The sequence below is a fragment of the Talpa occidentalis genome, unplaced genomic scaffold (assembly GCF_014898055.3).
Source record: "Talpa occidentalis isolate TD23 unplaced genomic scaffold, MPIMG_talOcc4v2.1 talOcc4.11, whole genome shotgun sequence".
Lineage (NCBI taxonomy): Eukaryota > Metazoa > Chordata > Mammalia > Eulipotyphla > Talpidae > Talpa > Talpa occidentalis.
Window position 1 is genome coordinate 68,235,597 of NW_023601104.1, and position 15,204 is coordinate 68,250,800.

Genomic DNA, 15,204 nt, shown 5'->3' on the forward strand with positions numbered 1-15,204 from the left:
CCTTGCCACCTCTGGCCTATACCCCAGTTCTTGTACGCATAAATAAATCTTTAAAAAAACAAATAAGATGCCCATATGACTAAACTTCTGGTTCACAACTGGTTCCAAAGATGATAGGGGTCTGAAATCCTAAAACTGCCATCAAAATTAGCAGAATGTCTAGAGGACACTAATTGCCATCAAGTCTGATACTGGTTACCTCCAGCCCTCTGTTCTCCCTGCCCTGGACATGGAGGTCACCACAAGAGTCATGCACCATTATTCTTTTCTGCCAACATCATATCAGCTTGACCTGGCTGCTGAGTTTTTCCAAACTGAAGGTACCACATGAAGATTAATATGAAATTCTCTCTTGTCCTTCAGTCCATAGCCAAAATGTTGTTTTCTAATTTCAGGCAATGACAACTATGACAACCAATTACAATATATTCAAACATAAACCTCACTTGTATTCAAACATAAGCCTTACACAGTAATATTCTTGCGTACAATTTACAGGGAGGAAACTTTGGGTTGGTAGAGCCAAGATTTGAACCCAGGTTTCTGTGACACTCAAGTTTGTGCTTTAAACACTATTCTCCACTATCACGGTGGGAGGAGGGGGGTGGGCTGGATTGTGGGTGGTGGTGAATGACCCTGGAGGTGAGTTTATCCCTGCCACCTCCAAGCATTATCGGATTTGGCCTTCAAGATTTTTGCAGTCCAGGTTAAGAAACATACACTTCATTTTCCCAAGTTAGGTTGGTGGTGTGTTTGACTTAGCAATTTATGAGATAAATTTAGCAATTTATCTCTCAAAATTGGAGATATGAGCTTGGATATCAGATAAAATCTGTTTTATATCAATATAATCTGTATGTTCTGCTTTGGGTCTAGCCCAACTCACGTTCCTTAATATGATGAAATTTTAAAAGCAGATAATGATTTTTAAAAATGCACAGATTTAGTGAAATTTTTAAAAAAGATTTATTTATTTATGCATACAAGAGCTGGGGTGCAGTCCAGAGGCGTGGGGCAGGTAGGTGGCGGGGTGAGAGGATTCACCAGAGACAGAGTGGGGAGCAGAACAGGCAGACTGACTGAGATACGCTACTGAGGGGAGCAGCGGGCAAGACAGGAGAGGCCTAGCCAGTTGGCCAGGGATCAAACTCATGCTGCAGTGGCTGTGGATAGCTTCATAATGCTGCATATTAACGCCTTGTGCCATCAGGGAGGCCCCATTTGGGGAAATTTTTTGATTTTACTAATGTTTTGTAATTGGATATCATGATAAATATATGGTAATTACAATGACCAGAACTTTTTTGATCAGAATTAAAAAATAGAATGCAATTAATGAAGCGTTCAGTAGTAATATGTTTCTTATTACTGTAGCATCATATGCTTTCCCAAGTAATTCTCAACACAGATAGAAATAAATGCACTAAAGATTCATTATTTCAACTAATATGATAAAGTAGTGTTAACATTAACTTCTTCAATTAGAGTCACCTCCACAAGCTTCAGTTTTCATATCCTTAACAAAATAAAATACTTATTACAGTGCTGACTTTTAATTGATGTTATCAATTTTTTAAATAGAATGCAGGGCTCTGAATATTTCCTAATTCAAATAGACAAAGTCCCCTTTTATGTCAAAGCTTCTGTACTCAGTAGAAGCTTCATTTTATTTTCATTTATTCAGGATTAAGGAATCAGCCCTTGGTTATTCATTTTGTGACATACAGTTTTGTGTGCATTTGGTCAGTGCCATGTGCATTTTTAAAATAATTTTTACAGTATTTGGCTTATCAAATACAATTTATACCTAAGGCATTTCAAATTTCCTTCTTTCTACTGTATTCCTGAAGAGAAAGCACAATTGCCGGGAAATATTAACATTTCAAAAACATTGTCCCAGAACAGAGGCCACCTCATACTTGAAAAACAGAGTTTACTCTTTCTTACCACTGTCTTGGTAGCAACTGTTTCTTTTATATTTGTCACTTTGCTCCTCAATTTTTTCAATTCTTTCTTTACTTTATAAGTCTCCTCTTTCTTAAGGTCATAGAGTTTTCTTTGTTCTTCAATCTATAGTGACAAAAATAATAAACCAATCAGAAGCTTCGGGGGAACAGCAAAGTTTAGGAAATCTTTTTTTTATTCTGTCAAATTTTTTTTTAAGATTTATTTATTTATTTATACAAGCACTGGGTACAGTCAGAGGCAAGGGAGGGTGAGAGGATTCACCAGAGCCAGAACGGAGAGTAGAACAGGCAGACTGACGAAGTACACTGCTGAGGGGAGCAGCGGGCGGCAGGAGAGGTCTGTGTGCCATGTGGGACCCTCACCCGGCGGCCAGGGATCGAACCAGTGCTGTACAGGCTGTGGGCAGCTTCGCAACCCAGCGCTCAACCACTGCGCAACCAGGGAGGCCCTATTCTGTCAGTCTAATTTATTTTCACTCTAGGGCCACATGCTGTATTCAATCTAAGCCTATTGACAAATTTAAAAAAAATAGCTGGGTTTACTTGTTTGGTAGTATCATGGGAAAAATAGTGAACAAGGACTAAGCTGTACAAAGTATTGAAATAGAAAGAGCTTAAGATTACTGAGAGTAAGTCATAAGAGCAGTTGCTATTGTTACCATTTACCAGTGGCAACTCTGAGTAAATGGGATAATTGTCAGTCATCTCTGCATCCCAATGAAAATTTGTGATTAATACATTTTGTTGAAAACTGGAATTCTGTGTTCCAACTTCGCCTAAACCTTCTCCCAAGGTCTTGCAATGATTGAAATACTGTTAGCTGAAAGTATTTGTTTTGCATTAGGGGAGATCTTAAGGATGTGAACATGTCTGATACTTGTAATAGTTTTTCCTTCCTCATAGGAAGTACAGGGAATTAATAGGCTGTTGGGAGGCACAACCTTTCCTGTGTCTTTAGTGACTGACTCCTTAACGTCTACCCAGTTGGCCTAACCTACACGTGATACTCTCAGGGATCCATGATTGTTCCAGGAGCGGGTGCCGTCTTAACCTGGCCAGATCAGACACAGCAAGAAGACTTATAGTTCCCAGATGGTGAAAAGATTTTCTCTTTCTACTTGGGTAAGGGAAGTATTTAGCCCAGTTGTTACTGGCAGCCATCTCGCAACCACGAGGGGAATGTGTCTTAAGATAAAACATGGGAAAGAAGAGGTATGGGCCCCCGAAATAACTAGTCCTGGAGTTTGCCCTACCTTGGGAAGAATAAATGCCCTTACTGCTTAATCCCATTTGAGTGAGGGCTTCTATTACATGCATCTGAATACATCTTAACTCCTGCCTTTTCCCAGGGAATTAAACCAGGGGTTGGCTGACTATTCCCTGCGTGCTAAGTCCCACCACCACTTGATTTTGTCATCACTCTCATTCATTTAGGTATTGTTTATGGTTACTTTGGGGCTAACATGGCAGAGGTGAGTAGTTATAAGAAAGCCTGCAAAGCTCTAAACATGTACTACCTGGTCCCTTTCAGATAACGCTTGTGGACCTTTAAGATAGACTATTCACATTGTAATAAGGAAGAAGAACTTGCCATTTTTACAAATCCCCTATTTGAAGCCTGACTGGGCTTCCTTTTTTGAACCTTAACATTTATATTACGAATAGAAAGGAGGAACAAAACTTCCCCCTAGGATTTAAAATAAAGGACTTAGGACTTAAAGTTTGAAACTCATTCCTTCAATTAAGTAATATAGCTTGCCCGTCCTGTGAGGCTTGGCAGGGACTGCTCAGCACCAGTGCCGGGACACCGCAGTGAATAAAACAGACAAAACCTGTGCCTATGGGGCCTCCCTTGCTTGAGCAAATCTCCATATCCCACGCCACCACTGGCTGTGTTTTCATCCCAGGGGAAAAAAAGGGACAGGACGCCTCTCTCTTGGCCCCCTTTGTGGTAGAATTCATCACTGAGCTGTGCCCACATACACACTCCTCACCATTTGCTCCTGTAATTTAAGTGCCTCTTAAATTGTGCCTTCTGGAGGCACATAAAGTAATAAGAATCCTGCACAGCCTCATTGTGGCTAGGGGATGAAAACAGTAAAAGTCCTTTTGGTCCTTGTCTGGAATTTCCATTTTACTGTTATAACAATGAATGCAAGAAAGGTCTAGTCCAGGGCCAGGAAGCTGCTGCTGGTTTTGAGACATGGGTTTCAGTTGATTCCAGCACTGCCAATAAGCCCAGGCCAAGAACCTGGCTTCAATGCCTGAAAAGGTCTAGGGAGTTTAGCTTTTACAAGTTCTTTTGGGGGAGGTTGCAGACTGCCCAAGGAGTACCTTGCCAGCTACTCCACCATCTGCCTGTACAGGAGGGATGGCTAGGGCTGAGCTAGCGATATCAAAAAATAATCCTTGGCTTTAGGGTAAAACTTATGGAAGACACGATGCTTTGAAAGACAAAAAAGCTCAGACCTGATTGGAATTGATGAAGAGTGCTAAAGAGCCCAAGTTTAGTCATGGAATCAGTCACCATAAGAACTAAATATTGGTCACTGACTGACTGACTTCCTCTCAATATTAAATCAGACACGAGAAAATAATTTGATAAATGCTCCTTTCTTTAAAGATAGATAGTAGATTGATAGATACATGACAGGTACATGATAGATAGACGATTGATAGATGATTTATATATACATGACTGATTGATAGACAGACAGACAGACAGCAGGGTTGTGAGTTAGAGTCTAATTTCCTGCATCTGTAATCTGAGGTTATGGCACCTTCCATCCCAGAGAGGGCAACATCAGGAGCTTGGCAATGTCAACACGAGCTAGGGAAAAAGGGAGGGCAAAAGAGGGCAAAAGATCTCTGCTGGGATCAGCTAAGAAGGCAGCTCTGCCTCTTCTGGAACAACTGGAACAGAAAAGGAACCAGAAACAAAGAACTGACCATAAACCACTCTGATGGGGAGTTTTGATCATCATGAGCCAGCAGACAGCACGATGCAGTCACTCTCCCCTGTGCCCACCCTCACAGAATTCCTGGTTTCAAAATACTCTTCTCCTGAGCCCATGGGCCCCTCCACAGGCTGCTGCTCTCAGGCTCACTCCACAGGAGCAGCAGGTTCAGTGGAGCTGAACTCCTGGTCCTGTCTGTAGAGACAAGGCCTCAGAACTGTCAAGGCAACAGATGACATGGGGCTAATTCCTTGTCCTTCTAGGGGTGCACATGATCAAGGAGTCACCCCACTCTTACAAATCCTGTCACTCATATTTTTCCTGTGTTGCTAGTGACCACAAACATCTTCCCCGAGGGGCCTCAGCTCTCTCCCCATCCCAGTGTGCACAGAAGACACCACAGGGCGCTCTTGCTAGTCTCGAGGACAAAAAAAAAAAAAAAAAAAAAAAAAAAAAAATCCCATTACCTGCTTGGGGTTCTGTATAATTCTGTCTTTAAAAAAATAAATAAATCAAACCACTTACCTGATCATTCAATTTTTGCTTATTTTGCAAATATTCTACTTTTTCTCTTTCTATTTGCTCTTCTACCTCCTGAGCAGATCTTTTTTGCTTTTCTATTTCTTCTTTCTCCATCTTTATTTTGGTATAAGTCTCATTGATGAAGACTGTGATTAGGGCTTTTTGTGCCATTGCGTGATTGAGGGACAGGACTAACTTTTCGTGCTGGCACAGCAGCTTCTGTTGCTTTTCACTAGGAGAAAAGAATTGTTCATGGCATCTGAGAAGCATGGATCTCAGGAAAGGAATTTAAAGACTCTTCAGTGAGATAAGACCCCTTAAAGAGGGAAATTAAAGGGGCTACTTGTCTTAGGATTGTATGTGATTGCAGACACTTAGGGAAGATGAAGACAGAAGGAAATCCACAAGGGCTAACTTTGCAAGTGTTTACACTGCAAAAATGCCATGTGGGGCCTCCCTGGTGTTACAAGGGGTTAAGACACAACCTATGAAGCTGTCCACAGCGACTGCAGCATGAGTTTGATCCCCAGCCAGGGAGCTAACCACATGCGCAGCAGACCTCTCCTGACTCGCCCGCTGCTCCCCTCAGCAGTGTATTTCAGTCAGTCCGCCTGTTCTGTTCCCCACTCTGTCTCTGGTGAATCTTCTCACTCCTGATACCTCTGACCTGTATTGTACCCCAGTACTTGTATGCATATATAAATCTTTAAAAAAAAATGTCATGTGGTCCTGCCTCACCCCACCCATCCCACATACCAAGTAGTGACTCTGGGACCCTTTGATAAAGTATACAATAATTCAAAAGCAGTTCTGAACAGGGAATGGAATCTGGCTAGATGATGGTTTGATGTGTAACATTGCCACATCTATTATATAATCCTGAGAGATATAGTGAATCTGAAAACAGATTAAGATGCTTCTAGCCACCTTCTGATGCCACTGTCTCCTAGGCAGGGCCCAGGAGTAAGCCAGCCTTCCACAGATGGGTGGGAGTCAGTGGGGGAGGGAGCTAAGTGCACTTTCACTATTCAGAGGCTGCTTGAAACCTATTGTGAACCTTCACATCTTCTCCCAACTGCAGCCAAATCTGAGTGCAAGAGGAGACATTAACCTCATATATCCATCGCTGGTCCTATCTAGCAGAGAAAGACCTTAAGATTGTGAGAAACATCTCTCCCGGCACTAACAATGAAAGATTTGATGGAGCGACAGTTGGTGCCATTTCTTTATTTTCTGTTTCTAAAATCTTCTGCAATATAAAGGACTTTTCCTTTTTTTCTAGTTCCCAAGGCTAAACTCTTTAATCCAGGGTGTTGTGGTTCAGGAAAAGGCAAACAGATTGTTGGTACATTTATTTTCCAGAAGGCAACTCCTCCACAGAGATGCAAGAAAAAGCAAGCCAGCTCAGAAGGGTCAGGAAGGGAGGCTTCATGGGTCTAGTAGAGGAAGCCTCTTAAGAATGAATCAGCACAGTGACCAAGCAACAAGCAAAAGATAACACGTCAGGGGCCTCCTTGGTGGTGCAGCAGTTGAGCACTAGGTTGCAAAGCTGCCTGCAGCCTCTGCAGCGCCAGTTCAATACCTGGCAGCCGGGTGAGGGTCCCACATGGCATGCAGACCTCTCCTGCCGCTCACTGCTCCCCCTCAGCAGTGTACTTCATCAGTCTGTCTGTTCTGCTCCCTGCTCTGGTGAATTCTCTCACCCTCCCACGCTTCTGACTGTACCCAGTACTTGTATAAATAAATAAATCTTAAAAAAAAAAAAAAAGATAACACGTCAAATCAAAAAACCTAACTAGACACAAAACACATAAACAAAATAAAAACAGATTCTTAAACTCTAGGAACAAAATAGTGGTTACTGGGAGGAGAGTGGGAAGAAGAGCGGACACGCCAGGGTAAGGGGGTTAGTTGCTTGATGGTGGATGGAAACTAGACTCTCGGTGGCCAGCACAATGTAGCTGTGGGGCAATGTAAGCTGCAGGGTGTGGGCATATGTAGGTGGGTACACCTGGGCTGAGACTGGGCTTATAAGGGCAGCATCATGGGACGCCAGAGGAATGGAAAGAGCAGTGGAGAGAAAGAGGAAGCGAATAAGACCACGAGACAACGCCAGCAAGCCCAGAAAGAGTGAAGATTCACTGGGAGCTGGAAGGCCTGCCAGCCTCCCAGCCCCCTGGCCTCTCCCCTGCCTGTCATGAGCCTGGTAAACTCAATAAAAGCCTGGGAAAGCCACCATAGGCTCCAGGACTCCTCCTTCACCCGCCTGCATAGGATCATAGAGATCCTGCACCATGCCTTCCTGCCACTACAGCAGCTTATACAGATGTTGATTTACAAGGCTGTTCACCTGAAACTGCCATAACATTATAAACCAATGCTACCAAAAAAAAATAATTTGCAAAATACAAGTCTTCTCTAAAAAACAAAACCTAACTAGGAATATTATAATGGGTTGAGAAGAAAGCCTTCAGAAACCCAGTGTGGGGCCAAAGGAAAACCCACCCAAGGGGTTTGCACACATACCCAGGTTTTGAGGGCTGTTCAGGAGGGGCTCACCTGTCAGGGCACATGGGTGTCTTGATATGTATCTTTTCTTCGAAAAGTGGATGCAACAATGATTGTAGCTTGATGATGCTAGCTCATCAAGCAGCCCGCTTTATGTTTTTGATTTGTCTTTCCGCAAAGAAATTCTCAGGACCACCAGTAGTGGCATCACCTGGGAACTTGTTAAAATGTGACTTCTTAGCCCCGACCCCCTGATGTACTAAATCAGAAATTCTGGCACAGGAGAGTCCCAGTAATTTGTGTTTCAACCATCATTCCAGGTGATTCTGATGCCTCCTCAAGTTTGAGAATCACTGGTCTGCAGGGGTGTGATGGGGCTGGCTGACTGATATGAGGATTCCAGTCTGGGTATCATCTCCCACCTCTAGAGCTTAGCAATGGATCACCTGCATCCTCTGGCAGCTGTGGCTAGTATGCACCCTGCACAGGTCTGCGCTGTGAATCCCCACCTGGGGTTACAGTATGCAGGATTTCTCAAACTATGTGATCACGGGACTTCCTTTTTCATGGAGCCTCTCCCAGAACAAGAACCCTGAGGGCCTACTTCAGGAAAATGTTCCCTCCCTAGGCCACCCAATTTCTAATGCTTGGGTATCTTGTTCACCAAGCAACCTTTGTGATTATTTTAGCTTCCGAGGAAGATTTTTTTCACTATGCTGAGGGCTCTTTGATCATTTCTTACTCTGAAAAACTGACATTTACCTATACGTTAGTTTTCTAGTTTTGATCACAGTGCTAAGTTATTATTCAGGGTGCGTTCTCCCCCCTCTTTCAGAATCCACCTCTTCCTCCATGAGCTGAGTAAGTCAAGACTTGTGATCCCCATTTTACAGATAGAGAAAGTGAAGCGAATAGGGGTGAATTGCTGGTCTGATTAAAGGAAATAAACAGGTGTCATACTGTGGGTCTGCTACTCTTAAATGGCCTGTTTGGCCACCATTTTTTGGTCAGAACTGCCCAATCAGTCATAGGAGCCAAATCTTGTAAGATGCCTTTCAAATCAACCAAGAGTTTAAAGCTTGATCACTCTGGGAAGGCAATGCATCTCGAGGTGTGAGGAGGGGCGGAAGGTGGGCAAGGATGAAATATGACAAGGGACCCCAGAAGCTGATCACTGGAAAGCCTAGTTGATAAGACTGAAACCATGGCTGGGGAACTAGAGCTTGATCTCAATTACAATACCAAGTCATCAAACAGCTGAGAAGTGCCCGGAGGGCAGACTCACAACCCCTGAAACTATATATGACAGAGCACCTTTGCTAATTTCACCCCTCCCTTTTCTTTTTGTCTTCCTTCCCCACACAACTGATGCTGTATAATTCTTCTATCAATAAAAAGGCCAGGATCTTGCTCTTCAGCAGCATCCTACGTCCTACAGCTTGCTCCACGACTCCCGTTTGTCAGTGCGATATTATCAATGAAACATCATATCCTGAACCCCCACCTGGCAACTGGTCCTACTCTCAACCCTCCAATAGATTATAAGACTGAATATCTTTAAGTAACTAAAGTAGATGTAACATATCTGGCTTAATGCTCTATTTTCAATATAATACCCAGCAAGTGTTCTTGCATTGGTGGGTGAGGTTTGTAAACTGAATTGTATTAGAAATGGAAACTAAAGTCACCATGTGCCTCCATCTTTAAAGGTGGCATATGAGGCAGTGTGTGATTTACAAACTGTCTTTGCTATTGGGAGGCTGGACTGCCTCTGAAACTTTATTGGTCTTCTGGCTGTCTCTCTCAGCTCCTTGCAGCCCAGCTCCTTGCAGCCCAGGTTATCTCTACAAATGATCTCTACTTCCTAACTGGCCCTGTGCCAGTCAGACCAGGGGGCAACCTATCTTAGGAGAACTTCCCCACTCCAGCCCCAGACCCTGACTCCCTCAAGTACTGAATTAAAAAAATACCTACCCCAGTTCTTCATTCTTTATTTTCATATCAATTATTGTCCCCTCCAGAAGCTGTATTTCATTATTCTGGTTTGTGACTTTTGTTTGTAATTTCTTTTTCTCACAAAGATTTAATTTGCGAGCATCTCTGACACATTCTTAAAAGTAAGTGGAAATGTTACCGAATTATTTGAGAAATAGCACAAGAATAGATACTGACTTTTCAAATCATGGGCAAGTGACAGCTTTCTCTGAAATATTCTTTTAATAGTGTCCCTGTACTGGTCCCCTCTTCCTCATCCCTTTAGACCCTGTTGATCTTACCCATTGGGGATTTCCCTGATTTCAGCAGCTGCTCTGTGACCAGGCTTCTGCAGGCTCTGAACAGCTACAGGCTGGTGCAGATGGGCAGCACCTGATTCCTGACTGTTCTGCCTGCTCCTCACTTCCTGTCTAGGATGTCCCTGTCACCTCCTCCAGGGGACTCCTTCAGACACCCATACCCATGCATGTGTAACCCAGATGTAGGAAAGGTGGAGCAAACTTGGACTTATGTATAGACAACACTCTTGGTAGTTGGAAAAATGCCAAGCGCTTACCCCAAATATAAACTTAGCTCATAATGGATCAAAGACCTTAATGGAAGTTAAAATTACTTAGGAAAAAAACATAGGGGGAAAAACTTCATGACACTGAATTTGGCAATGATTTCTTAGTTGTAACACCCAAAGCACAGGCAACAAAAGAAAAAAATAAACAGGACAACAAAATTCAAAGCTTTTGTGCATCAAAAGCCACTATCAACAGCAATGGGAGAAAATATTTGCAAATTGTATATAGTTGTATGTCAGTTAACAACATTTCAGTCAACAACAGACAGTCCCAATAGGCTCTGCTCAGGTGTGCAACAGGCAATATCACCTAGGTTTGTGTAGTTACACTCTATGATGTTCACACATATGACAAAATCAACTAATGATGCTTTTCTCAGTATCCCCAGTGTTAAGCAGTATATGATTACACCTGATAAGGGGTGATTACCCTGATAAGGAGTTAGCATCCATAATATATAAAGATCTTCTACAATTCAACAAATAAACAACTGGATTAAGTGATGGGCAAAGAACTTGAACAGACATTTCTTCAACAACATGCCAGTGACCACTAAATACTAGAAAAGATGCTTAAATTGCTAATTATTAGAGAAATGCAAAACCACAATGAGATGCCAGGTCATGTGTATTAGGATGGCTATCATTAAAGAAACAAATGTTGGTGAGAATTTAAAAAGGTTGAAACCCTGTGCATTGTCAGTGGAAATATAAAAGGGTACATACACCGCTGTGGAAAGCAGTATGGCAGTTTCTCAAGAAGTTAAATGTAAAAGGATATAAATATATCCTATATAATCTAGTAATTTCATTTCAATATAGAATACCCCCAAAAATTGGAAGCAAGGACTCCAATAGATATTTGCACACCTTTGTTCATAAATGCATTATTCACAATATCCAAAAGGCGGAGACAAATCCAAGGGTCCATGAAAGAATGGATAAATAAAACATGACATACACACACACACTGGACTATTGTTCAGCCTTTAAAAAGAAATTGCGACACATACTATAACATGGGTAAACTTCAAAGACAAGCCAAGTGAAATAAGCCAGTCACAAAAGGACAAATATTGTATGATTCCACTATATAAGATCCCTATAGTAGCCAAACTCATAGACAGTGGAATGGTTGTTCAGGTCAGCCAAGCTGCCTAATTTAATTATATAAACATCAACTAGGAATGGGCTGATCCACATATATTTAGTCCATTTAAAAACTAAATTTTTAAAATTCAACCTTTATATATATTATTTTCACTTAAAATTTAAGGAAAAAATATTATGGATCTCATTGTGCTTGTGTACTCTTTCTAGCTATGTTTTTCACATTAAACTCATCTTGTTATAAGTTCTTGGCTCTCTTTTCTTATTAGAAAAACTAAATTTTTACAGTGATAACCACAAAGTTACCTTCCAGTTCGCTGTTAATGTTAGTGGGAAGAGTTTCCAGTAGAAAATATAGTCTACTGAGTTCCATGCTTTCAATTTCCAGAAGATCTATGGTGGTTTTTCTCATTTCTTCCTGAAAATTTAAATGACATATTTACCAAGTTAAGGCACTTAGATAATAAGATTGATTTTCTAAATAATAGTCTACATCTGTCTCAGGGGCTAAAATTTGATTTTCATTAAACATCTGCCTGTTTTAACTTGGTATAGCAAATTTGAAAAATATGCTATCATTGATTTTTTTAAGGTATTGTAATTTTAATTTCTGTTGACTTTTTCCTTCAGTGCAGAAACCATCTTTCACTATGTAAATGTCTTTCTTACATCCATTTTCAATCAGTTTAAAGGTGGAGCAAACATCTAGCAAATTGAGAAAAAAAATTTTAATTCAGGTTAAATTTTTTTTGTCTATTGATCTATTGAAATATCTTGAACAGAGTTGATGCTAAATTAAAGTTTGATGAAGAAATAAGAGAAAGACTTAAAAAAATTTGTAGATAATACAATACCAATTTCTTAACAGCTATAGCAATGTCCTTAAGAAAGGTCTTAGCTTCCTCGTTGCATTTAAAATAGTCACTTTGCAGCGCTTTTTCTAAAAAAAAGAAATCAGAAGATTAAGGTCTCTTATTGTTCAAATTCTACTTAAACCTTGAAGAACTAGTTCAAATGTTAACTCACTTAGAAATTACAACTTCTATATCTGAATTTCTACAGTACTTTATATGACTCTCTTTTATAGTTTATTTCCTATTTCATAGTATTCTAATGTGTGTATATATTTTAAGTGTCTTGAGGACAAACTCCTCTTTTTATATTCCATCTTTGTATCTCATGGTTCAAGGAAGGAATCTGTATAAATAATAAATAAATTCAATAAATATTTATGAGAGGGCTAATTATAACACGCCCATAAAGCAGATTTAGGAATGTTTTCATATATATGTATATAGTTTTATGTATTTGTATACATCTACCCTAAACATAATATTTTTCCCAAAAAGCACATGTAACTGCTTCTTTGTAAAACTTCTTTGTAAAACTGGTAGGTGTGAGGTAGACAAAGTCTGCTGTTCTCATTCATTGACATACCTTCAGATGCCCCCTTCCTTCTCACACGAGAGGCTTAGGAAATGTTGGCAAAGACATTAATGACAAGTTACAGGTGGGTTGGGAAGAATAAAGAGAAAAGAAAGGGTAAAGGGAAGAAAAAAACAGGAAGCTCTACTTACCCCACCTTTGTCATCATTGCAATTTAGGAACTTTGTCTCTGGGTTCCAGGCTTGCACGCCCATGTGTGAGATATTTGATGTGATTAATGTTTTACACGGATCATCTTAGTTGATTCTTACAACCTTACACAGGTGACTTTGAGGCCATGTATACGTTCAAGGTCTCAGAGCCCATCAGTGGTAGAGTCTGGATTCTGATGCAAGTCAGGTGACTCCAGCGTAATGCCCTTAATGACCATCATCAACTCTCAGAGGAGTACATAGAAATGTCTGCCCTCAGTGTCATGGAACTTGGAATCTCTTAATGACTAACCTCCCAAACCAAGTGAAAAATCAGTTATGAGTTTGCAAACAGGTGTGTGTTCAGGCGACACAGGCTTGGCCTGTTAACTCCTTTCCATTCTACCATGAAATGAATGAACACAGCATGTTCCCTCTTGCAAACGGACTGGAGAGCTACATATTTTAGAACTCATACTGAGAACAAGAAGGCTCGATGAAGTTTTTTCTACAAAAGACTGAGGGCCCAGAAATTATTAGCAGAAAAAAAAAAAGTATCTAAGTACAGGGGTGGACGAACATGCTCATCTGGAGATGAAATACAAGGAGAGTTTGAGACCCTAAGTACGACCTTGGGCACAGGTGAAATTGTTTATGTCTCATCGGTGGTTAATCTTCTTTATAATACTTGTCCAAGCCAATCGCACAAGAATTATGAAGTCAAATTAGTTCATTTCAGAAGGAAAAAGGAACATGTTCCAAACAGTAACATTACAGTAGAGATCAAACAATTAATTTGAAGCTATGAGGTGATCTAGTGAAGCAAGGGGATACTTTTGCTTTGTAACCTAGATGGTTACATGCACTTTCTTGGACTATATCTTACCTTCAACTTAAGTGTTCAGTTTTTTTACTGAAAAAGTATTTTAACTCAGTCACATCCAAGGTCTTTCTCTGTTTCTTGTTACTAAAAGGCAAGTAAACTTTTTAACTTCTTAAGCCTCCCTTCCTTTTTATTTTTTTATTTGCCTGGTAAATTCTCCAGTTCTTTAGGACAAGATGTTGGAGGAAATTAACTTGCAAAGAAACGCCAGGAAAGGACTAGCTGACATCGAGGGCATAGTCTAAAAGCAGGTGGGCACTCGAGCGCAGGCAAACGGCAACGGCGTCCAGCATTTGTCTCCAGACACCAGCTGACCAGCCCTGGGTCCCTCCACTGGCGCTGGGGCCGGAGAGTTGAGCACCGAGTCCCCCCCACTCCTCTCTGAATCCCTGCCTCCTAGGATGGAGAAGGCTCGCCCCAGCCAGGGACGCCAGGGGTCCCCACGGCGGGCTCCCGAGGGACGCCAGCTCCCAGGGAGGGGGCCTGCCGAGCCCCGGTCTCTTACCCACAACAAAGAGCTGCTCCAGCGCGTCGGCCGCGACCGAGGAGCCCAGGGTGGAAGGGATCGTGCATAACTCCAGGGAGGGGCCGGTGGAGACAAGGGCCCCCTGGCGCATCTTCTCTCCGCCGCCGAACCCCGACTCTGGCGACCGGGAGCTCAGAGCCATCTTACCGCCTCGGCGCCTATACTCGGCCAGAGCGTCCGGCTGCCGGTTGCCACGGGCAACGAGGACGCAGAGGACCCAGGGCGCCTGCGCCAGACCAGAATCTGGAGTAGCCAGCCACCTCCCTGGTTCTCTTGACTTTATCCACAAGAATGAAGGGACCCTGGAAGGACGAGGCCCTCTTCCATCGCCCTTTCCGTGCCCATTTCTTTAGCCCGGGCCTTGAACCATTCTCGCGGAAGCCCTGTCACATTCACTTGAAAGTCTCTCCAGTACAGCAGGAGCGGCGTTATGTACAGTTGTTGGCCTCATTTTCACGAGGACTTTGTGAAACAGGCTCTCATTATTTCCAGTTGTACAGACAAGAAAGCTGAGGCACAGATGACGAAGAGAACGGCCCAGGGTCACAAGAGGAAAATTTGGGGTTTAAGACAGGGTCCGCGTACATCTTT

At 42.0% G+C, this 15,204-nt stretch overlaps 1 protein-coding gene across 1 annotated transcript in view; it reads right to left on the reverse strand.

Moving 5' to 3' along the window:
- CCDC175 (coiled-coil domain containing 175) overlaps positions 1–14,789 on the reverse strand; it is a 57,409-nt gene extending 42,620 nt beyond the window's left edge. The window contains exons 1-6 of the mRNA XM_037503447.2: positions 14,593–14,789; positions 12,482–12,567; positions 11,934–12,045; positions 9,929–10,064; positions 5,450–5,678; positions 1,948–2,070 (exon numbers count right to left, since the gene is read on the reverse strand). Coding sequence (XP_037359344.1) covers positions 1,948–2,070; positions 5,450–5,678; positions 9,929–10,064; positions 11,934–12,045; positions 12,482–12,567; positions 14,593–14,755 — 849 coding nt within the window. The 5' untranslated portion in view covers positions 14,756–14,789. The remainder of the gene's footprint in view (positions 1–1,947; positions 2,071–5,449; positions 5,679–9,928; positions 10,065–11,933; positions 12,046–12,481; positions 12,568–14,592) is intronic.
- Positions 14,790–15,204: the final 415 nt, after the last annotated feature.